Genomic DNA, 24,934 nt, shown 5'->3' with positions numbered 1-24,934 from the left:
CTTTTATTAAGCAACTGTAGGAAGGCATTCGGAAATGTCAACAGATGAGCGCATCAGCGTACAAGGGGCAACAAGCGCACATTAACACAGGATGGCTACCTACAGAATAAGCTGTTTTAAATCGCACTGATGTGACCGAGCCCGACCCAAACCCGAACATCATTTGTAAATATCTGTCCAAACCCGGCCCGGCGGGTACCGTAGGGTCCGGTCGGGCTTGGGTCGGGTATCCATCCTCTAATTCACACACACATTCATACACTGATGGCAGAAGCAGCCATACAAGGTGCAAATCTGATCATTATGATCTAATCTAAATATTTACACACTGATGGCACAGCCTTTGGGAGCAATTTGGGGTTCAGTATCTTGCCCAAGGGCACTTCGACATGCAGACTGGATCAGCTGGTCGAACCCCCGATCTTCTGTTTAGTGGACGACCCTCTCTACCTCCCGAGCCACAGCCACAGCCACAGCCACCACTTTCTATGGATACACTCTATTGTTATTATTTGACATGAACATATTTGCCAACTAATCTAAAATCCAAGATGACATAAGTGAGTCTTTGTCCTCGGTCTTTGTTAATCAAGACTTCAGTGTACGTCTGCAGAGGGAACAGTGAGAGCAAGCCATTCGTCGAAAGATTTATTACGCCTGTTTCCCGAGAAGTCGTGAATGATGCAGTCTGTTCAAAGGCTTGCTGACACTTCATCCAAACTGCTCAATTATAACTTCACTCTGCTTCTATCTCCGCGGCAGCTACTTGTGGGTGAACTCATTTTAATGCAGGAATTAAAATGAAACCAATTTCTCTTTTTGCCATGCATAAAATGAAACACTATGTAAGATAAGAAGACTGCATTTCTGGGCTATACAGGGAAAAAAAAATCCATCATTTGCATGACTTCATTATACCGTCTTTACCGTTACTACTGCTGCATTCAACGACAGCACCAATGTCTCAGCGTGCAGCTTGAGTGAATGCTCTCTTATCTAATTAGATCTTACCGTGGTTGTAGGTGTGCACTTACTGTAGTAAGTCGAACAAGTCAAGCCACTATAGGACATTAGCAGGGAGTGGGTCGATGCACATGAGATGCCAGTGCATTAACTTGACTCAATTATAGTGTCTCTCCAGGGGCGATTCTAGGATCAAAACTTTAGGGGGGCTTAGCCCCTAATGAGAATGTGACATGGTGTCTTGCAAAAGTGTTAACCCCCCCGCTAAATCAGTAATTTCATTAGCCGATAATCTCTAGCTACTACTGAACGACAACATCAGCTAACGTTTTTTGACACTATTAACACTATGATGGAACTAAACCTGAGACTTTAGAAGTCACAGTAATAATGACCAATTTGACTGTTTGACCAATGTTCTCACATTCAGCAATTTTAGTTGCTTACGTTTCAATTTGGGTTCTAATCTGCGCCATGAAATGACCAACTTCTTCTCTGGGGACTACCAACGTTAAACTTCACAACTGATGCGTGGGATTTCCCCCTTTCCGGTCTATACATATCCTTTTCTCTGCTGAATTATTTATATTCCTAGTGGGGACAAAATGCATCTCCACCTCAAAGTGATCAATGCTACTTCACAAAATAGACCATATATTATATACCTAAAATAAAAGTATTGTAAACTAAGTAAAGCGCTATAACATGAACACATAGTGCCATCGAACGATATAATCCGAGCTGGTTGTATTTAGCCGCTACTGAGCTCCGGGACGCTGGCTACCAGCGGCAGTTGTTTAGCCGCCAATAGGTGACTGTGAGCCGGCTACAGGCACCGCCAGATGACGGTCCTTTAAGGGGCCACGCAGTTGAGTTTAGCCAGAAAAAGTGAGCGTCATGCGGCGATGATAGTTAAGTTTAGGCACCAAAACGACTAGTTAAGTTTAGGAAAGAAATCGTGGTTTGGATTAAAACACTCCTGAGGAACGAATGTAGTAAGTCATTTTTTGTTTTAGTCGCAAAGTAAAATCCGCTCTCCAGTTTTAAGCGCTGTGTTTTATGATGACACCATGTTGTGCTATTTCATTTTGAGATTATTTTCCATTGAATATTGAAGTTCACAAATAAGTGTGGCCGAGCGGCACTATATCCATGGTATTGAAAGGGGGATTTAATTCTTGCATGTGTTGTTTTGTTGTACATGATCAACAAACATAGATAGATGTGAAATGTCTCATTTCACGAATTTCTGTGAGATCTGACTGCCACAAAGTTGTGTGCCTTTCTCTGAAAAACTTTAAATCAAAATGCTGCGGAGGTAACTCCAAATGAGCCATTTAGACCTGGCCTAGCTCGTGAGCCGGTTGGGTAGGTAGCATGTGCAGCCTTGTTAAGATAAAAAAAGGATAGGTGTCATTGTACTGTAATTGTGCACTGTGTTAATGGACAGTTGGTTGATTCAAAATTACTTCTGCAATTTTGCTCTAGCTAACAGAAGCTAACTTGCTAAACGTCGTAGTAGTTGTTTACACACACACACACACACACACACACACACACACACACACACACACACACACACACACATGCTGAGAACATTCACAAATCCAGACACATTGGGCATTAATAAATTAGCTCAGAATAAACTGAACGCACACACACACACACACACACACACACACACACACACACACACAACCCCTTATTTAATGTACACTAATGGCTTTAATTTGTCATTTAATTGATTGATGGATCTAATGATAGAGATCCCTCTTTTCTGCCTTGCAAAACTGGCAGTGTTGTCCAGAAGAATCCATCACCCGAGTGAGTCCTTGACTGAAATTAGATTTCTCCTGCAATGCGGCTGGCTTTCACAGCACACTGTTAGCCAGTAAGCATAATGTGTGTTAATGGACCATCCACTTAGGAATGACTCTTAAACCTATATACTTACAAAGTAGTAAGTAGTAGACTTACAAATAAAGTCAGTCATCTGCAGGATGAGAGCAGAGCAGGTGCTGTTTTCTCCACGAACGCCGCAGTCTTGTTATCGCCCTAATGTTTTTATAACGTGCAGCATTTAGTAGTGTGGCGACACGAAGTCGCCCTTGGATTAACAAAAGGAACACGTGAACGTCAGACCGTCTGCGACAGACAGTCGCTGTTGGTTATTATCTTAATGTGCAGATGTGGCCATGTGCGAGTTGGAGGGGATTTAAGGGTGGAATAATCGTCAGAGATTTTTTCTTTTTTTTAATCGCCTGACACTAGTGATTTGTTGGAATTCGATATACTGCACACACCCCACACATACCGTAGCAAACACATTTCCCTGTACACACTTCAAGGTCAAATGCTTCTTCTTAGAATATGTGTGTAGGTCTTCTGTATGTGTGCATATTTGTATCCTTACATGTATATGTTGTGTAGGTGTGTGTGTGTGTGTGTGTGTGTGTGTGTTTGTGTGTGGGGGGGGTTACTGTACATGTAGCATGTATGCAGTAGTGTGTGTTTGTGTGCGTGTGTGTGTGTGTGTGTGTGTGTGTGTGTGTGTGTGTGTGTGTCTTTATGCATGTGCACATTTCTTCCCTTCAACTCATACTTTTCTTTAAATGCTGTAAAGTGCCATGCCAGACTGTTGCTTGTAGATATAAAGGAATGAAACACAAAATATTCGATTACTGCCATTCTGATTAATGCACAAGTGAATTTAGATCAATGTTATCCTCCTGTAACAAATGTCATGATGCATGAACCATGACTTAAACATTAAAGCCCCAATCTGTGACTTTTTCTAGCCCTGTTTCTGCCCACTCACATTGTGTTTGCACAATGGGATTACAATCGCAATTATGACAGAAAAATATAATTATAAAACTATCCATATCATCATGTTTTAATATGAATCATTACATTTCCATATTTATGTACATGCTTCTGTACGTATATTCTGTAAAAAATAAAGTTCATACTGAAAATGTTGCTTAGGTTCACTTTACAAAAAATCTATTTTGCAAACAAAATAAAATGTTGAAATGATTGAAGCGATCTTTAAATTACTTATCAAGAATACTTTTTAATTTGATCACCAGTTATTTTCACAGTTAAAGTCTTCATTTGAAAAATGTTCCATATGGCCCCTCATAAACTCCCTTCAATGGTATTTTATCTTTCAGAAGCATTTTCAATTTCCTCCTTAGAAACAAAAACAAATTTGAATAACTTCACCCAATATAAATTAACTGCTGAACACAAAATTAGTGAGAGATGTTGCCAGAGATTACAGTAAATTGATTGTCACCACATTCGAATCATGTTCCAAATTATGTTTTGCAGACACTGTACACTTCCTCTAGGGACGCCAGTCACAACAAACGCTCATTTACTCAGTGGTCGTCCTCAGTCCACCACTATTCACTTATTTTTCTATTTTGTATTTCTCCTCCCACCTTCTGATCTTCTGAAAACTTTTTCTAAAAAAGTAAAGTTTAGCTTTACCTTTCACCTTGCTGTCTCACAAATACTTCCTCCTTCATCAACATCCCTTTTTCTAATGATATAATATACCCCAACCCTAACTTTTTTTTTACTCTGCATAAAAACTTTTATCAAACTTGGTTGAAAAGTGTTCCTTCTCTCTCTCTCTCTCTCTCTCTCTCTCTCTCTCTCTCTCTCTCTCTCTCTCTCTCTCTCTCTCTCTCTCTCTCTCTCTCTCTCACCGACTCTCATAACACTGTGGACTCATATTGCTTCTGAAGTCAGTCTCAACTATTCCCAGACACCTGTTTGCCGGGTTCACACTATTCTGCCAGTCAAGGCCGGCACCAGATACTGTGTGAATAACACAATCATCCCTCCATCTCTCATCTTGATCGTGCACTTCACACACTGTAGCTCTCCTCAGCATTGCTGGTGTGTGTGTGTGTGTGTGTGTGTGTGTGTGTGTTTGTCCAAGTGCATGTATCGGCACACATGTGTCTTATATCCATCTGAAAGGAGATTTGTAGATGTGCTTTATTGTGGCTATATTTTTGTTGTTGTTGTTGTTGCTTATATTTTTGGATAAGCGCCACCACTTGGTTTACATTGGTGCTTTTGAGTGAAACGTTTTGACAACTATGGGTATGGATTGCCATGACATTTGGTACACCTATTCATGTCTCCCTCTGGATGCATTGTAATTACTTTGGTGAGCCCTTAACTTTTCATGTAGTGCCATCATTAGTCAAACATTTTCATCTGTGGTTTATGACAAAAACCCTGCAAACTAATGGCATTCCCAGTAGTCTCTGTTGTACTCATTTGCAAATGTTAGTATTCTTACTGAGATTGTTAAAGCAACACCAAAGCACTTTTTCTCGTCTATCCCCCTACAGGTTGGAAGCAGAATTGTCCATTACCGTTCTCATTCAAACTACAGATCTGCTACCCGATCTGGCAAACTTGCATAGTGCGGTTATAGCCGATAGAGGGCCGCAAAGTGAATGCAGAAGTGCCGTTCACCCTGTTACAAGTTGATGAACCACTGAAACGATTTTGGAAACATTATTTTAAGGTACAAAAGAATCTTTGGTGTTGCTTTAAAATAGAGTGCTGCAGGGATGACATATTTTTGTAGGCCAACCCTTGACGTTAGCATCGTGAGTGATAAAGACAAAAGTGATAAAAGTTGCTGTTGATGAAAACAACTTTGGCTCTTACTGGCTTTGGATAGCTTCATCACTGACCTGAGAGATCTCATCTTCCAGAGCAGAGAGGCATAGAAAGATGCTGGACACGCTCCTGTCACCACACTCATACATCTTCCTCAATCATATTCAACACATATTCTTTCCCTCTGTGCAGCCTTTTGCCTCCTCTTTTTGCCATCCTGTAATCTCTCTGCCGAGGCGTCATCCTCTGTGTATACGGACAGGCCAATCTGTCTTTCTGTCCTCTAAGCCTCTTAGTTTACTTCTGATATCTGCAGCGATGACTCTCCTCTGCATCTAAAAGATCTTATTATATAGTGTAAGATGGGAGATATTTGTCTCGATGCCTTAATGTTTAGGCAGAAAGAACACTGATTAAGCAGGTGGATCCGGCTGCACAAGCATCAGGCGAACATACACACATCGGACACACTTACGCGGAAACAGACAGCAGACGAGATTGGATTGGATTTCCTATTAACAGGCGAATCATTCCTCTCCTCTCCTGTCTCATTCTCATTTTTGTTGTCAAGTATCACCCCCTCTATCTATCTATCTATCTATCTATCTATCTATCTATCTATCTATCTATCTATCTATCTATCTATCTGTCTGTCTGTCTGTCTGTCTGTCTGTCTGTCTGTCTGTCTGTCTGTCTGTCTATCTATCTATCTATCTATCTATCTATATATCTATATATCTATTGTTCCTACCATCCCCTTGCTCAGCATGTCATATTTTCCGTTGTTTTTCTATTCTCTGCCTCTTTACTTTTTTATCCATCTCATTTCCCTCCCATTCTTGGCTAATTTTTTGTCACTCTGTACCTTTTTTAGTGTGATAGAGACAGATGGAAAAAAAAAACTCCTTAGACAGAGAAACACAGTCTAATAGTGCTTGTGGTGGACGGAGATGATGCTATATAACAGCTCGTTTTTCTCTGTCGGTCTCTTATCTGTGAGTGTGTCATGTTACTTTTTTTTTTTTTAAAGTGTGACTTCCCGTATTGAAATTTAACATAATGATAATAATTCCTTCAAACTACCTTCAGAGTTTTTTATGGATTTTAAAAAACCTGGTTGCTTAGATTGTAAAAGAACCAGGTCTGCAAGAATGTTAGAGATATTTAGGTGTTTTCTCACACTTCTGGCACATCCATGCATAGAGTTTTAGTGAACCAAATCAAAATGTGCAGAAACCAGATGGCTGGAAAGACACTTTTTGTGACCTTCTCTGTCTCTCGATCCTACCCTCAAAAAAGGTTCCCAAAGTGTCTGCATTATGCTGGCTTACCTGGACTCAGGTTGAAAGCCACATCTCTCTCTCTCTCCTGCCTTTTGTTATTCACATCACTCGTTATCTCTTCGTTTCCTCCCTGTAATTCATTTTATCCTCTTAGTTGAGCCAGAGAATAACTTCCCTTTGTTCTAAGTTACAGGATGTATTAAATGTTATCTCATGGGTTACTCAAAACCTCTGCAAGAAAATTGTTAGACCAGAAGTTTGTATAGTATGTTAAAAGAGGACAATGAAAAAGTGGCAATTAATACAAATGATTAGTGTATAGGTAGTTTGGGGTCACTAGGCTCACATGCATATACAAGTCATCCATCCATCCATCTTCGTCCACTTATCCGGGGTCGGGTCGCGGGGGCAGCAGCTCCAGCAGGGGACCCCAAACTTCCCTTTCCCGAGCCACATTAACCAGCTCTGACTGGGGGATCCCGAGGCGTTTCCAGGCCAGGGTGGAGATATATGCCTGGAACACCTCCCTAGGGAGGCGCCCAGGGGGCATCCTTACCAGATTCCCAAACCACCTCAAGTGGCTCCTCTCGACGCAAAAGAGCAGCGGCTCTACTCCGAGCTCCTCACGGATGACTGAGCTTCTCACCCTATCTCTAAGGGAGACGCCAGCCACCCTCCTGAGGAAACCCATTTCGGCCACTTGTACCCTGCATCTCGTTCTTTCGGTCATGACCACATACAAGTCCACATTTGCAAATACATATTTAACGTTTTAACTTTTGAGTTTGTTCTGCTCCACAAATACTTGATTATCATTTGACTAACAAATGAGCAGTGCTTCTTTGCGTGATTAACAATAGGTCTGGTGATGGTTTGCATGACTGATAAGAAAGCCCCAGTGGTAATAAACATACACTGTAAATGAACCGTTGAGGAATGTTGTCATTTTCTGCATTAATAAGCCAGTCAGTCAGCACACAAATAACTCACATATCCATTTGAAACGATCTCAAGCAAGCCAATAGGAACAGGAGTCCCCTAAGTGTGTACACAAGTCAAAAGTCTTTTTAATGACAATCATTCAGTTATAAAGTAGTCCTTTGAAGTAGTGGGGCGACTGGGACTGAAATTCTCATGCTGTTTTGTGTTGTTTTGTGCTATGTTGCCATTGATAAGAGAATAGAGGAAAAGAATAGCCTATGAAAGGTTTCCATTTTATCTCCAGTAGCAACCCCTGATGGATTTCTTTGTCAGACCATAGCTATGCAGGCTTTGCGTGAGATAAAACCTTACCCATGATGTGAATTTCTCTTCCTTATTTTCAGTCGTTTGGCTTTCTCCTCCATACCCCCCCATACCTGTCCTCATCTAACATTGACATTCCCTGGTGAATTCCTAACCTCTAGCCCTCTACCACTTCACTGGCCCCTTCACTCCCTTTTATCTTTTCTTTTCTGCTCTGTCGGCATTCCTCTTTGAATTTCTCCTTTGCCATCCCTCTCTTAATTTCTCCTCTTTCATCACCCATCTCTATTTCACGTCCCGGGCTTCGCTTGTCACTACCTCTTCCTCTCCATTCCCTCCTTCCTCCCGTCCCCCTGCTGAGCCCCTCGTCAGCCCAGAAAGAACTGCAAGAAGCACCCTGGCACAGCATGGGATCAGGGCAACCCCCTCTGCGACCTTTTCACTTAAAGTAGGTGATACATTTAGAGGAGTGTGCCAGCAAATGGATAAAAAGAGAGAACACTTTTCACAAAGCTGCATCAAAATTAAATAAGAGATGAAAGAGAAAGGGCATCTAAAAAGATTTAGGACTTTGAGGAGAATGTTTGTCAATTGGACTGTTATCCCAAGGGGAATACAGAGCCGAGGACAGAAAGAGACAAAGACAATGAGAGAGAGAGTAAAAGGCAAGTTTCAAAGAGCTATGCAGATCAACCCATGTGATTGTTCCCAAAATAACTCCTATGAGCGTTTTCTTTGTGTTCTATACTCCTGAGAGAAGCCAATAACCTTAGTAAAGTATTTGTTTAAATGGCAACATCTTGTTGTTTTTCTTGACAGGACAGTCCCTGGCATATAAGAGACTCTCCAAAACATTTCACGATTAGGTTGCAAAGATAATAAATCTCTGCCACCTTCAAAATGATTTTGGTTAAAAAAAATACACCCAACATCAATAAAATGTCTATCGTAAAATTGATAGCTGTCTCATAAATACAATACCTTAACAGTAACCGAGATAGTAACACCAGTTGTCAAAAGTCGCTCCACAGTAGAGAGCACACGTCCCTGTTTAAATGTCTCACACTCACACCATTCCCGACAATACAACACACAAACATTCACAACACCAACACTCATAAATCCATTCCTTCCAAGAAAACTTGTTTATGGCTTTCACAACCAAACAGTAGTCCTTAAGCCTTGTATCTGCCTCTCCCGACCAATGCTCTCTAAAGGTCATTGTGAGAGGCTCTTCAGTAATAGCACTGGTGGAAACAGCTGTTGTTTGTTGTGATCTATAATCACTTCACATCTATAAGTGAGCCTCAGGGAGGATTCCTGGCCAGGGAGTGCTGCAGTGTCCCAGATGGATGTATAGCCTGGCAATGCCACGGCCTTTTATTCTTGAGGTTAGCAATGAAGAGCAATGGGGCCTCTTGCAGATTATTTCTCTGCAGAGTCACTATATGGTCTGCAGAGTGGACCATGGAGGTTTTCTGGATCTCTGCACATCTTAGTCTAGCTATTGATTTCACCAAAGTGAGCCAAATGGAAGCAACCTTTGAGAGTATCAAGGGTTAACATGTTTGACTATCTAGCTCACTACAGTAGTAGCACACCTATGGCTGAAGAGAACACTATTATTAACTAGGTTACATTTATTTGTGTTTTTTTACAGGTTGCCTTAAAAAAAGACACATTCACGAAGGACCCCTTGATTACAAAAAGTGTGAATTGATAGTGGTACATTTGTCCCCTCTATTACTGTAAACTGTGTATATGCCATAAAAGAATGGAATGACTTAGTGAACTGACAATTGCACTAATGCATGTTTTTGATTGCAGTAAAAGTCAAACAAGTTTTTTTATAGCATCTCACTGATATTTAAGATTAGGGTAAGGGGAAAAAAACAGAGTGATAGTGATAAAGGTAGAGGAGGTCTGGGTCTTATAATTTGTCACTGATGATGCCGAATGCCTTAAAGGAGGACATGGTAGATGAGACTTAAAAGTGAAAATTAAAAGTTTAAGAGAAGAGAGAGACAGAGAAAGGCAAAGAGAAAGCGAAGGGAGATCTGATCACAGGGGGATTAGAGGGCTGAGCGAGTGTCCCTCGGGTGGGAGGTGAGAGAAAATCAAATGGCTGGAAGGACGGAAGGGAGGGGTGAGAAAGGGTGTGCATAAGAAAAGAAGTCTGGCTGGTAAAGGGGTGGAGATTGATTATTATTAATGTTTGATTAGCATGAGTGCAGTCAGGAAAGCGATACAGCCTAACATCGCTGACCCCGTGCTGAACTGGGCGCCCATTTTACAATCCAAAAATAGTTGAGGAGGACATGTATAAAACAGAAAGAGCAGAACCTCTGATCTTTTACTGGACGTCCCTCTTGCACCTATCTAGCCCTTCTCCCACCTCAACACCCGTCAGCCTGTAACCCGGTAAGAGGAAGATATATTTGAGATATGATATAGAGGTAGAAGTATTGCTGAAAGGAAAAAGACAGACATGATAGCAGATTTTTAGAGATGAGAGATCTTAACAAATCCAGGTTATCGCAAGACGCAAATATGGATATCGACATCACAGTCATTCTTGATGTTACTTTTCTATAAATGCAGTGATAGATGAAACTCATAGGAGAGGTGATCAATAGAGAAACGTGTGAAGAAATGCATTTGCCTTATTTTACAGGCTCCTTTATGGAATGAGATTAGATTTAGATACAGAGACAGCATATCAACAAGTTAATTACTTTCTGATAGCAACGGTTTGCTGCCAAAATTAGAGGCCATTTTGTTGCAGTGCTTGCTTGTGATATCTTTCAAGGTCAACTTTTGTTATTACACCTAATGAGATTGAACACAGTGTCTACCCGTGCTCCAGGGTAACGTAACTTTGTCAAAATGCTAATGCAGTGAAAGGCATGAAGCTCCTCTAGAGAAAATGAATTCAAAGTGCTTCTGGCTGATCACAGAGATTTAAAAAAAATGTTACATGTAGGTCTTCTCATACAGCAGATGCACTATATATGATGAATATTCATAGACAGTACAACACTTAAGTGGAATGCAGTCTCAGTTAATTAATGAGGAGGACGCATAATATTTTCTTTGTGTGTCACGATGAAATATGTATGCTTTTAAACACTCTTGATGCTGTTGCTTTCAATGGCAGATTAAATGGAATTTACATCTTTAATTTGTTTGGTAATATTTTATGCAAATGTGTATCGAGTGCACGCTTGAGATTGCTTTCATCGCCTATGTGTTTTGCAAAGTCATCTCATTAGAATTTGTGACTTTATTAGATTATGAATCTTAGTGATGTCAGCAGTATGTTAAGTGGGAGTGAGTAACCATGGCAAGGCTTCGTGCATATACAATCACACACATTTTTAGCCATGCTAGCAGCACATACTGTAAATAGTATATTATAAATAGTATTAGATAGATTGCGATAAGATTCAAGATGTTCATGTTCCCCTCAGGATTAACTGATTTTACTTTGGTGATCTTGACTTTTGCTTGAGCACCACCACCAGGTCAACATTTTAATCATTTTTCATCATTGTTTATGACCAAAATAACATATCATATACATCAAAGCTAATGACATTCCACATCAGCCTCAGCTGGGCTTCATCTTTAGAAAATAAAATGCTAGCATGAATGAACATGGCAAATACGTGCTTGGCAAGAATGTTAGCATTGCCATTGTGAGTTAGCATGCTGATGTATTGTTGTTGCCAAGCTCTAACTGTGTGGTTAAGCTATCCTGTCCTGTACCTTCCAGAGGATTAGCCAGTGGACAGTGGTGATAACAGCCAGATGATCCCCAAGCCTTTGTACTACTTTTTCAAATCCAGTCTGTCCTCGATGTGTGCATGCGTGCATATGTGCATGGGTGGGTGGATAGTTGGGTGCATGTGTTTGCTTTTTGTTTTTAAATGAACACCACATTCTCGCTGTATCAACAGCTCTTTAAAATCAAGAGACATTGTACGCTAATGCTCACTGAAAAGGTAGCTCTGGCTCAATTCAACCATCAAGCTTATCTGAAGAACAACTGTGCCGATCAGTAGCAATTCCGATAAAGAACTTTTATGGAGGAAGGAAATCAGTGGGGCACTTTTCACTTCAGGAAAATTGCCTATTAGAGTTATTCATGTTCTTCAGAAAAATGGAGCGACTACAGTAGCTGAGTCTCTTTACAGACAACAAACATGTTAAAACTGTTCATCCTATGTGAATATGCCTAAGATAAATAAGCACAATATGTCAGAATGACACTGTCCAGGCACAACCATACTGGCTGTCATCTCCAGGGCTCGAAATACCATGTTATTGCACGTGAAATTTGAGCTGTGCTTATAATTCTTAGCTCTTCATGCACCGGTGCACAGAGTACCTTCAAAGCCTATTTCTGTAGAGGACAAAAGTTCACTTCCACTTCACAAAGTGCATGCCATGATGCTGAAGAGGCATACTGTACTTTTCTGCAATATGTTTCCCTTTCTCCTTTTTCTCTCTGCTTTTTACAGACTCCCCCACAAATATACACACAGTCAAATGACCATACTGTAAGTGGCTTGGGTTTCTTGAAATGCAAGTACATTCTTCTTTAAGCCTTCTACCTCTTCGCCCTAGTCTGCTTGGCACCCTTTGTACACAAATATTCACACGTTCATGCAGCTGTTACAGTAGACCGGGTAGTTGGCAGCCCTGCAGCATGGTTAGGTTTCCCACACCTAGAGAGGTTGTCAGGGTGATGGGACTTCCCACAAAGGAAAGCCCAGTTTCACATACTTTATATGTATTATTTCAAGGGCTCATCAAGGACAGATGCCATCATCAGTGTCTTGCAGAAACCTTTAAAGCTCAATTTTTTTGTGTGACATATTGTTAGCTTATTCCCCATTTTTTACCATACAGTATGAAGCACAAACATGACCCCTCTAAAATGACAGTTCCATGGTCAGAGATATCCTCGCTGTTGTCTAATGAAAATGTAAAAAGAAACACAAATGAAAACAAGCAATTTGTCCATATTGAAGAATCAAGAGTTTGTGTTTTTTGAAAAGGGTAACAAATGATTAGTTACTGTTTTTCAGAAGGGTAGTTACTGTTTTTTGAAAAGGGTAGTTATTGTTTTTCAGAAGGGTAGTTACTGTTTTTTTGAAAGCGTAACGAATGATTAGTTACTGTTTTTCAGAAGGGTAGTTACCCTTTCAATAAACAGTAACTACCCTTCTGAAAAACAGTAACTAATCATTTGTTACTCTTCCAAAAACAGTAACTAATCATTAACTACCTATTTTTTTTTCGCTCCTGACATGTGCCGTTTCCTTCTTGTGTAAAGAAATCAACATTTTCATGACTGAAGCAGAATGCTGAGGCTAAATATGCTGCCTGCTCAGAAGTCTCAAGTCAAAAGTCGGTAACACTTTACAATAAGGTACACAAACTAACTGAGTGTGTCTGCTGAGCAAGTAGTTCACAGTGGGTTTTTCAAGCATTTTTGCTAAAAAACCAAGATAAAGACTTGCGCCCCCCCTGTGATCTTTGCCGCCCCGCTGAGGGGTCCCCGGACCCCAGGTTGGGAACCACTGCTCTAAATTATACCCATATCAACACAGTCAAACCACACTTTTTACATAAACATATTGTAGCTTAGGTGTAGAGAGGGTCAACCATTATTTGCAGTGTTGGTGGATCGATCCCCTGCATCTCCTGTCTGCCGGGTTGTCACAGCAGCGGTTTTTTAGCAAAAAAGCTTGAAAAACCCACTGTGAACTACTTGCTCAGCAGACACGCTCAGTTAGTTTGTGTACCTTATTGTAAAGTGTTACCGACTTTTGACTTGAGACTTCTGAGCAGGCAGCATATTTAGCCTCAGCATTCTGCTCCAGTCATGAAAATGTTAATTTCTTTACACAAGAAGGAAACGGCACATGTCAGGAGCGAGGTTTCAAGACTGCAGAAGTCAGTGCAGTAAAGAGCACAGAAAAAAAAGCAAGGGCATCCAGGACTACTCAAGTCGAAGCATTTTATGTAGCTGAGATTGTGGTTGTAGACAATGGCAACGACTACACAATACATGCATAAATATACATACATACCAGCAGTGCAGTGCAGCAGATAACCTTGGTGGGGTCTGATTGATGCTCAAACTCAGATGGATTGTTACAAATGTTGCTTTAAAAAAAGTGAAATAACATTATGGGAATTGTTATTACAGCCTTAACTTACAAAGTGATATTTGAAGATTGAAACTTCTGGGGCTGTGAAATATTACAGCAGTATTTTCTAGAGAAGATGCTGTTTATCCAAAATAGTCATGTAAACAAACCTTCAAGTCTTGGGGCTTGAAACATTGAACACCAATAAATATCAGAATGAGAAACCAGAACCAAGACTCAACGCATTACTCCACACATTACTCATAATGTTTCTTTATGTGGGTTCAAGATTTTTTGTATCAAACCTCTAAATCAGTGGTTCCCAACCGTTTTTCCTTGGCGCCCCCCCTACTTATGTCTAAGAAAAGCTGAACCCCCCCTCCCGAAACCGAAGTGGAGGTAACTCTCGAGATAGAGCCTTACTTTCTTTTTTGATAGAGAGCAGTTATTAGCACTTTTACGTTTCTCCGCCATGTTTCATTCATGAAACAGTGATGCCGTGGCGGGATGATAGCAGCTAGCAGCTAGCAGCTAGCAGCTAGCAGCTGACCTGATGACAGCAGGGTCCCAGGTTAAGAGGTCCCGGATGTTTGGCCTACTAAGTAGCCTGCCTACAATTTTAAGCGAGAACAAAAATATATAGTTTTTATACCGACTTTTGTATACATTATATATTCTAGTGTATTATCATAATTTGTTAAACATGTGCACATATTTTTTTTTACCTCAACCTCAAACCAGATAAAGACTTCTACCTACTACCTATTTTTTTTCGCTCCTGACATGTGCCGTTTCCTTCTTGTGTAAAGAAATCAACATTTTCATGACTGAAGCAGAATGCTGAGGCTAAATATGCTGCCTGCTCAGAAGTCTCAAGTCAAAAGTCGGTAACACTTTACAATAAGGTACACAAACTAACTGAGTGTGTCTGCTGAGCAAGTAGTTCACAGTGGGTTTTTCAAGCTTTTTTGCTAAAAAACCAAGATAAAGACTTGCGCCCCCCCTGTGATCTTTGCCGCCCCGCTGAGGGGTCCCCGGACCCCAGGTTGGGAACCACTGCTCTAAATTATACCCATATCAACACAGTCAAACCACACTTTTTACATAAACATATTGTAGCTTAGGTGTAGAGAGGGTCAACCATTATTTGCAGTGTTGGTGGATCGATCCCCTGCATCTCCTGTCTGCCGGGTTGTCACAGCAGTGGTTTTTTAGCAAAAAAGCTTGAAAAACCCACTGTGAACTACTTGCTCAGCAGACACACTCAGTTAGCACTAGCTAGTGAAGCATTAAGCAGCTAAAGAGCCAGATATTCCCCTCAGGAGTTGGTAGCTAGTAATTAGAGTTAACACAGAGTAAATATTGGTCATACATTCTCCAGGTGGACAGAAACATAATTCTATACGAATGATAATGTTTCTCCGTAACTGCTGGAGGTGTAAATAAGCAACTGTTTGCTAACCATTTTGCCATAACTAGTCTATATCCATGACGTTCCACTTTTGGGATTGTTAAGGTGCCGCCGGAAATTCTGCAAGATGTTCCTTCCGCTTTCTTTGTGTTAGCATTTTAAACTTATTGGATTTATGAGGACTATGGTTAACTGCTCCTCAGATCTCTGCAGGGTAAATCCAGACAGCTAGCTAGACTATCTGTCCAATCTGAGTTTTCTGTTGCGCGACTAAAACAACTTTTGAATTTACCACCCAAACAAGTTCCTTCCCGAGGCTATTTTGAAGAGGCGTCGTTGCTCCGTGCGATTGGTTTAAAGAAAGGCCAATAAGCCAGAGCAGATGCTGTGTGGACTCGCCAGACCCTCCTCCGCAGCGCTGTGGAGAAAGGTCTGGCAATGCGATATGCGATATGCCATAACCAACTTATTTCCACTGCACCAAAATGGCCAAAAAACGGAGTCAGTGCAGGTAGAACTAGTTGACGGAGAGAAAACAAAGCATTCCAGGTAACTGACTTAGAAAAATAAATCTGCAGACAGACCACTCAGCACAACCACAATTGGTCTTTATACTCTCCTTTAAATAAATCAACGTGGCTTACTTTATACAGTTCCACTGGCAGGCAGCACACTGACTGAGATATCTCGGTAAATCAATCGTATCCACCTCATTTCACGGTGAATTGTTTCTTTCCCCCAGCCGACACCTTTGTGGTAAAGGTCAGAGTAGGGGGTTGTGCTTTTGTAATGATAAAAGATTGGATGTGTGGCCACACAAGTTAAGCAGTGTTCGATATTGATCTGTGTGCTTTTGTATGTTACTGAAGTAGATAACACTATACCTCAAAAGAAGCTCGTACATCACTGAGTGTGAATCTACAAACTACTTCTAATGGTGGTTAAAACTACATTTATCTGTTAGTAGTTCAGAAACACTTAAAGATTTTGCCAGGATACATTTCATATATTTTTTTATAACCATGGACATATTAATCATCTTCTGAAGTTATGTCCTAAGTTCTGTTAATTGAATTTTTATCCAACAAATATTTTTATTATGGAAGCCCTCTCAGGTCATTAATGGATAATTTCCCCACGCTGTGGTAAATATTTTACACTGATGCAACCAACATGAATAACATTATGTTTTTTGTGGTTATTAGCCTCAAATGCAGCCAAATAAAACCACAGTGCGTCAAACTATGAAGTGGATGATATTACAATAGTTGGCCTTCTTGAGGCATGATGCAGCAAAACACTGTAGCATGAGTGATTTGTAATGGAAGGGAAATGTAAAGGCAACTCAGACTGTATTTCCACTGAGAAGGACAGAGCAACAATATTGGCCAGCTCAGCATTATGTGCCGCACAGAGGGAACACAGTGATTAGGATGATGGTGATACACTGTCATTACTGTAACCTTCAGTCCACCCTGCTTCACATCAACATCAGAGATTAAAGGTTGAAAGATGCTTCATATTTTATACAGTAGTTTACAGTAACTGCCTCACAAACAGACAGGTGTGAGTGTGTATGTATGGTATTTGTGGTTACACTTTACTTGAAGGTATCTACATAAGGCCGGCTACACACTGGCTGCGTGGCGTGAGCGTGTCAGCTGTGTGGTGTGTCCGTTTTTATTTCGGCTCCCATGTTAACAGGTTAGAGTTTGCACACTGCCTGTGTGACACACACGTCTCAGGCGCGTCTTGAGCCGCGTTGAAAACGCGTGCATGCTAGAAATAGAACTGACGCCTATTTTTCATGCAACACGCAAGCGTGTTGGAAGCGTTTCCATTCAAAATAGAATAGGAAAAGATGTTTATATGTTCACCACTCCCCCAACTGGTGCCGTCAGACACCGCCTACCAAGAGTCTGGGTCTATCCGAGGTTTCTTCCTAACAAAAAAGGGAGTTTTTCCTTGCCACTGTCGCAATAGCTACTGCTAATGCTTGCTCTTGAGGCAACCACTGTAATAGTTGGGGCTTCGTAAACTACAGAGTTTGGTCTAGACCTACTCTATCTGTAAAGTGTCTCGAGATAACTCTTTATCAGCATATTTTGTTGTCAATACTGCCAATGTTGTCTTTGCTATAATTAAATCAGTATATATTTATGTTTAATATGAAGTATACTATTGCTTGAGTGCAGTAAATCAATGGGAAACACCCATGTGTACAGACAAGGCTAGCAGCAGCAGCACCGCGTCCGATACGTTTCTGGTGTGCAAAGACATAGAAAACGCCACGCAGCCGCCACGCAACTGACACACAACAGAAACGCCACGCTCACGCCACGCAGCCAGTGTGTAGCCGTTGAGTGACATGACACTGTCATGAACGTGTCATAAACATTATAAACAAGTCATAAACGTTTATGACATAATGCTTCTTTTAGTAAGTGTCATTCGGTTTTTGTCATGACAAGTTAGGGTTAGGGTTAGAGTTAGAGTTATACGTTAGGGTTCATGTGTCATGTCTGTGTCATGACAGTGTCATGTGTTCATGACAGTGTCATGTCACTCTTATGTAGATACCTTCAAGTAAAGTGTTACCGTATTTGTGTCCAAGAGCTCTGGGGCCCATTGCAGATACACTAAGCTTGAATAGTTGTTTACAGTAAGTTCTCCTTCACAAGATTCACAAGATACTTGGTTAGGTTTAGGAAAAGATCTTGGTTTGGATTAAAATAAGTATGTTTTGGGGCGGCCTCTAGCTCACCCAGCAGAGTGTGCGCCCTGATGTATGCTGAGTATACTGTCCAATCTGAGTTTTCTCTCGCACGACTAAAACAACTTTTGAATGTGCACATGTTCCACCAAAACAAGTTCCTTCCCGAGGCTATTTTGCAGAGGCACTGGGGCTCCGTGCAGCGCTTAGCGCCGCCCAAGAAGATTGTGATTGGTTTAAAGAAATGCCAATAAACCAGAGCACGTTTCTCTCCCATCCCGGAATGCTGTGTGGACTAGCCAGACCCTCCTCTGCAGCACTGTGAAGGAAGGTCTGGCAAAGCGAGGCTAATTAAGGGCCATAACCCCACCCCAAAAGAAGTATGTTTGTCATGGCGTAAGTTAAGTATGTGACGTAATAAGTCAATGTTAACTTTTTTAAGTCCCGTGTTTGTTTGACCCATCCATCCAACCCAACCTTCTCCCTACGCAGACTTTACTGCACTGCTGCACGCTAGATGGGTACGTGGATAGTTGGACTCATAGGGCCTGTCGGTACACGAGCCGTTCTGCCTGCACGATCCGTTTTGCGCATGCGCATGATAATACTGTTTTACCGAGGATACGACCTGCACGATCTGTTCCACGCTAGCCTATGGCTAGCCTCCACCGGGAAGCTAACGTTAGTTTAGCTAACAGCTAATTCGGCTAACCGCTAGTTGACAGCTAGATTCAGTCTAAAATAACGTTAAGTCAAACTTAATGGGAAAAGCAAGCTACAGCTAAATTAAGACTTCACAGTAATAACAATAAAGACAAGTATTGAGTGATTGTATTTTAAATGAGCACAAGTACAGTAGAGCTGATGTAACAGCTGTTATATATGTTAACGTTTATTTTCAAGTTTTATTTTGAGGGTCTTTTAAAGTTATTACATGCTGTCTCAGCTAGCAGTTAGCCGAATTAGCTGTTAGCTAAACTAACGTTAGCTTGCCTGTGGAGGCTAACGGCAGACCGCTACAATCAGCTAGCGGTTAGCCGAATGAGACGTTAGGTAAACTAAAAGTTAACTTGCCTATGGAGGCTAACGGCAGACCGCTGCAATCAGCTAGCGGTTAGCCAAATTAGCTGTTAGCTAAACTAACGTTAGCTTGGCTGTCGACCGGAAGCGTGGAACAGATCGTGCAGTGTCGTAAATCCTCGTACAACAGCGCATGCGCGAACATTTTGCACATGTGCAGAACGGATCGTGCAGGCAGAACGGATCGTGTACCGACAGGGCCACTGAACAAGCTGCCATATTTGACGAGTTGGGAGTGAGAACAGGTTGAACAGTTGAACCTGTTGGGGCGACTAACACAAATACTGAAGGTGCTGAAGGGCCAATGTATTCATAAACTAATCTCTGTGGAAGCAAACACCACTGGCACTGTGACAACTCAACAAGTTTGTGTGTGTGTGTGTGTGTGTGTGTGTTCAGTTCGGTGGAGGTGAGGTTTGTGTGGATGTCTGAGTGCAGTGTCAATCATCTGTCATATAGCTTACACGAAACAATGTGTGTCCCAAGCACCTCCCTATTAAGGTCTGCCAGACCACAATGAGTGAAGTGAAATCAGAGCACCGCATCCTCTAATCCACATGTCACTCACTCCTTCTCAGCATCACAGATCTCTATAGACTCCTGTAAATTCTCTTTGTGTTTCCCTTTATCTGTGTTCACCTTCAAGTGTATACACACTGTATGTGTGTTTGCAATAGCAACAGAGGACAGAAGGGCATCATTTAAAGTCGGGGGAAGGTGACAACTTCATATGCAGCGATCGGGTTCGGTCACACACACATAGAGTAAAAAGCCAAAGCGCTGTTAAGTGCCGGGCTCACCTTTCATAGTGTGAGGTACAAGAAGAGTCTCCATCTGGACTGGGCTGACAAACTGAATTCTCCTGTGGTATTTTAGACACAGCTGAAGACTCAGATGGCCTGTTAAACCCCTGCTGACTATGTGCCCTGCTTTCATGTGCAACAGCTCAGTGATATCATACAATATACAGATAAAATGGAAGACACCGATATGGACACCACGCTGCTTGTTCTGTCCCTCTCTTTCTGCTCTCCCTATTCCAATATTTCCTTTATATCTTAGTCTTTTCCCTAATTTTAATCCCACAAACACCACAACTAAACCTCCTTTCCATCCTTCTCTAAACAACGTCCTGTTCCTGTATCTTTCCCTTTCTCCACCTCCGTCACATCTCCTTCCCCTCTCTGCCTTTGTCACTCCTCCTCGACTGTCACTAATTCATTCTGTCACTCATCACCTTCTTCTCACATGTCCTGGTTTCCTGCTCCATTTCTAGGGTGTCACGTAATACGAGAATGTCTCTGAGTTCTCTCTCTGCTCTCAGCAACCTTGTTTTTAACCTTGTCCCCTCTCTGTCCTTTTTCTGTCTCCCTCTCCTCTGTCTTTTTCCCCATCTCTCTTTCCTTTAACAGCCAAGATGGCAATGAGCAGCATCCTCAACACTGATGACATCAAGAAAGCCCTTGATGCATTTGCAGGTAAAAGCACATATCACGGTTCAAGTGGACCAAATAATAGCTGGATCTATATGACCTCTCAGATGTAATGAGATTTAGAGGAAATAAACTGTGGATAATTTGGTGGGAATCAGCTCTTATTTGCAGAGCTTGGCTTATCTTTGGGCTGGAATACAAGTACTACAGGTTTTAGACTGATTTAGGACCAGTACTACTTGTTCCCCATACCACCGTACACCTACCGTGTGTTACACATTTTGTCTCCTCAGTGTGAACCGAGTGTTTTGACCCAATCTGTATTCCAATTTTTTTTTTTCTTTAAACAATATCCTTAATGATGTAAAATATAGAAACACAGGACTCTCCCAGATAATATAAAGATCATATAGGTTTTTGTTATGGCCACCACTTTTAATTATTTAAACAGGGCGGATGGATGAAAATACCATGAGCCTTAGCTGTTGTTGCAATGAAGAAAAAGCTAGTCAGAGGCGTGATTTAATGTAAGAATAGAATAAGTGAATAAATTTAAAGGTGCCGTAAGTAGGATTGTGAAGATCCAGGACAGCCAACCTCTCAGTCCCTCCCCCCTTTCCGCTAAAGCCCAAAACGGTCTCCTAAGCCCCTCCCCCCACAAGGGAGAATGAAAGCGTGTGCATGAGCAGTGATTGACATGCAGTTAGACATGCAGTTTTATAAGTCTTACCTACTGCATCTTTAAATCATATATTTTGTTTTCAGTTGTCTCAGCACCATAATCTTTAGCTTCCACTCATGTTTGTTTAAAGATAACAAGGGCAGACAGAATTTCAAGCTCGGTGATTGGATTTTTGTTTTTGTTGCAGAAATGCACATGGGGAGTCGTAATAAATTCAAACTCAAAGTGTGTATGTACCCAGGCGTGTGCCTTCAACTTTTTGTCAAATAATATATTTTGTAATAAAGCTGTTAATCTTTTGTACTGACGATTCATGCTGATCCAATCGTGGCACTGAAATAGCCTCTTCAACTCTTATAAGTGTTGAACAAAGACGTTGGCACTGCCGTGCACTGACAAACATGGAACTAATTAATTAATTATTATTTTTTCTTTTACATATGTGCATAGTTAATTATTTGCATGTACTGTATAGTGTAAACAGACATAAATAGACAAAGCTCCATGACCCAGAACTGTTGGGTCCTCTGGTAAACACATGTTCCCAATAATAATATTCATACTATTTATTTTATCCTTTTTATACAAACTATTCTATTTTCTGTTCATGTATACATATAAAACATGTCTGCAGGAATAAACCTCACATTTTAAAGCATTTCCAGTAGATAGAAAAAATTAAAATAGAGATTATAAGAGGAAGACTCTAATGTCCTTGTGTATTTCTGACTTCAGCCTCTTAGCCAATAACAGTCACACTGTGAGAAGGCTGCCTTATGACAATTACATGTTTGCCTTTAGGCTTCATCGTCCAGATGAACACAGGATAAGCAACTTTCAGCAACTTAAAAAGCCTTCAGACCTGTTTCATCTAATGTATGCACACTTTATCCATGTGTGTGGGATTTCAAGCCCATTATCTTTTGGATTCAGACAGAAACTTTGTGTCTTTGTAATTATGACATTAAAAAACCCTTTTAATTCAAAATCAATATAAATGTATTTGTGAAACGTTTAGATATGCTTTCAGAGTACAGACATTTTGCATCTTTGTGTTTGCATGCCTATGTGCCTCCATGTGTGTGTGTGTGTGTGTGTGTGTGTGTATGTGTGCAGTTGCTGACTCCTTTAACCATAAGAAGTTTTTCGAGATGGTTGGTCTGAAGACCAAGTCTTTTGATGAAGTAAAGAAGGTCTTCCTGGTGCTGGATGCCGACAACAGCGGCTTCATAGAGGAGGAGGAGCTCAAGTAAGATAAACACACACACACACACACACACACACACACACACACACGTAAACCCAAAAGATGCAACAAATGATTTTGCTGCACATCAAATATTAGCGGTCTGTGACATGTATCCATTGTGCTTTTCTGTTCCTGGTTAGATTCGTCCTGAAGGGTTTTGCCAGAGATGGCAGGGACCTGACAGACAAGGAAACCAAAGAATTTTTAAGAGCAGCCGACAAGGATGGAGACGGCAAGATTGGAGTGGATGGTAAACATCAAATTCTATTAGTGGCAGACAACAAGCAAAACAGATGTAGAAAGGAAGTGTCTCTCTCTCTCTCTCTCTCACACACACACACACACACACTGCATTTCGAACCCTTCATCGTTCCCACCCTCCTCTCATCTTTTCACACTCGTTTGTCTTCACACCGCACTTTCATTAGCCAATTATTTTCTTTTTGTGGTTAATGCAGTACACGGAAGGAACTGGAAAATGTCTCTAATGATGATGAATTATAAAAATACAAAAAAAGTGTGGGTGTTGAATAAAAATGCTAAGATTGATTGATTGATTTGCAAAATGAATCAACTCCAAAAAGTGAAATATGGACTGTTATCATAAAGATAACAAAACATCATAAAGAAAAAACAAAATACAGTACCTAACAGCTTGGCACACACACACACACACACACACACACACACACACACACACACACACATAGTGAATCTTTTGTACTGACGATTCATGCTGATCCAATCATGGCACTGAAATAGCCTCTTCAACTCTTATAAGTGTTGAACAAAGACGTTGGCACCGCCGTGCACTGACAAACATGGAACTAATTAGTACTTTTTTTTCTTTTCTTTTACATATGTGCATAGTTAATTATTTGCATGTAGTGTGTAGCGTAAACAGACATAAATAGACAAAGCTCCATGACCCAGAACTGTTGGGTCCTCTGGCAAACACATGTTCCCAATAATAATATTCATACTATTTATTTTATCCTTTTTATACAAACTATTCTATTTTCTGTTCATGTATAGATATAAAACATGTCTGCAAGAATAAACCTCACATTTTAAAGCATTTTATGTAGATAAAGAAAAATAGAGATTATAAGAGGAAGACTCTAATGTCCTTGTGTATTTCTGACTTCAGCCTCTTAGCCAATAACAGTCACACTGTGAGAAGGCTGCCTTATTACAATTACATGTTTGCCTTTAGGCTTCATCGTCCAGATGAACACAGGATAAGCAACTTTCAGCAACTTAAAAAACCTTCAGAGCCGTTTCATCTAATGTATGCACACTTTATCCATGTGTGTGGGATTTCAAGCCCATTATCTTTGTTGGCTGTTTCATTATCATAGTCATTTTCTGTAGTTGGTGCTTTTTGAATGATCATTAAATATCGAGCGAAAACAACTCATCTTAACAACTTTTGTTTTTCTTGCTCTCTTGCAGAATTTGCTTCCCTGGTGAAAGAATAAACAGCCGCCTAGTGTGACTGACTAGCACTCCAAGATCACCTCACAACCACCGCTACATCCCGACACCCGCTGGCCCTCCTTCCTCCCTAGCACCTACACCTCACCGCCCCACCCTGACTCCCAGCCCCACCAGACTGCAGCCGATTCCTGCTACACACACACACTCCTCTTTTCTCAACCACTCCCCCACCGCTGTCTTTGCTAAGTGCCATTCTGCACTTTAGGAAGTAAGCTGTGGTATGCCACGCCCTCACACACACGCCTCCTCAAATGTCCCCTCGCCTATATCCATACTATTTATTTTATCCTTTTTATACAAACTGTTCTATTTTCTGTTCATGTATAGATATAAAAACATGTCTGCAGGAATAAACCTCACGTTTTAAAGCATTTCAAGTAGATAGTTAAAGAAAAATAGAGATTATAAGAGGAAGACTCTAATGTCCTTCTGTATTTCTGACTTCAGCCTCTTAGCCAACACTTCCACACTTTCTTTCTCCCTTTTTTCTGTTTTTCTCTTCCCTCTGCCCGGCACTGTTCCCTTCCTGCATTCGACCCCCTCTCTCCCTTTCACACCATC

At 41.0% G+C, this 24,934-nt stretch overlaps 1 protein-coding gene across 2 annotated transcripts in view; it reads left to right on the top strand.

Moving 5' to 3' along the window:
- Nucleotides 1-24,934, top strand: part of pvalb6 (parvalbumin 6) — a 50,781-nt gene that overhangs the window by 25,683 nt on the left and 164 nt on the right. The window contains exons 1-5 of one of the 2 annotated variants that reach the window (XM_031320735.2): nucleotides 10,354-10,565; nucleotides 20,922-20,987; nucleotides 22,741-22,873; nucleotides 23,014-23,123; nucleotides 24,329-24,934. The exon at nucleotides 24,329-24,934 is cut by the window's right edge and continues 164 nt beyond it. In XM_031320735.2, coding sequence (XP_031176595.1) covers nucleotides 20,927-20,987; nucleotides 22,741-22,873; nucleotides 23,014-23,123; nucleotides 24,329-24,354 — 330 coding nt within the window. In that variant the 5' untranslated portion in view covers nucleotides 10,354-10,565; nucleotides 20,922-20,926 and the 3' untranslated portion in view covers nucleotides 24,355-24,934. Of the gene's footprint in view, nucleotides 1-10,353; nucleotides 10,566-20,921; nucleotides 20,988-22,740; nucleotides 22,874-23,013; nucleotides 23,124-24,328 lie in introns of those variants that run through there. The other variant, XM_031320734.2, reaches the window with a different exon arrangement.

Source organism: Sander lucioperca, chromosome 21, assembly GCF_008315115.2.
Source record: "Sander lucioperca isolate FBNREF2018 chromosome 21, SLUC_FBN_1.2, whole genome shotgun sequence".
Classification (NCBI taxonomy): Eukaryota; Metazoa; Chordata; class Actinopteri; order Perciformes; family Percidae; genus Sander; species Sander lucioperca.
The sequence above is the reverse complement of the archived record's forward strand: the minus strand, read 5'-3'. Positions and strand labels throughout refer to the sequence as shown.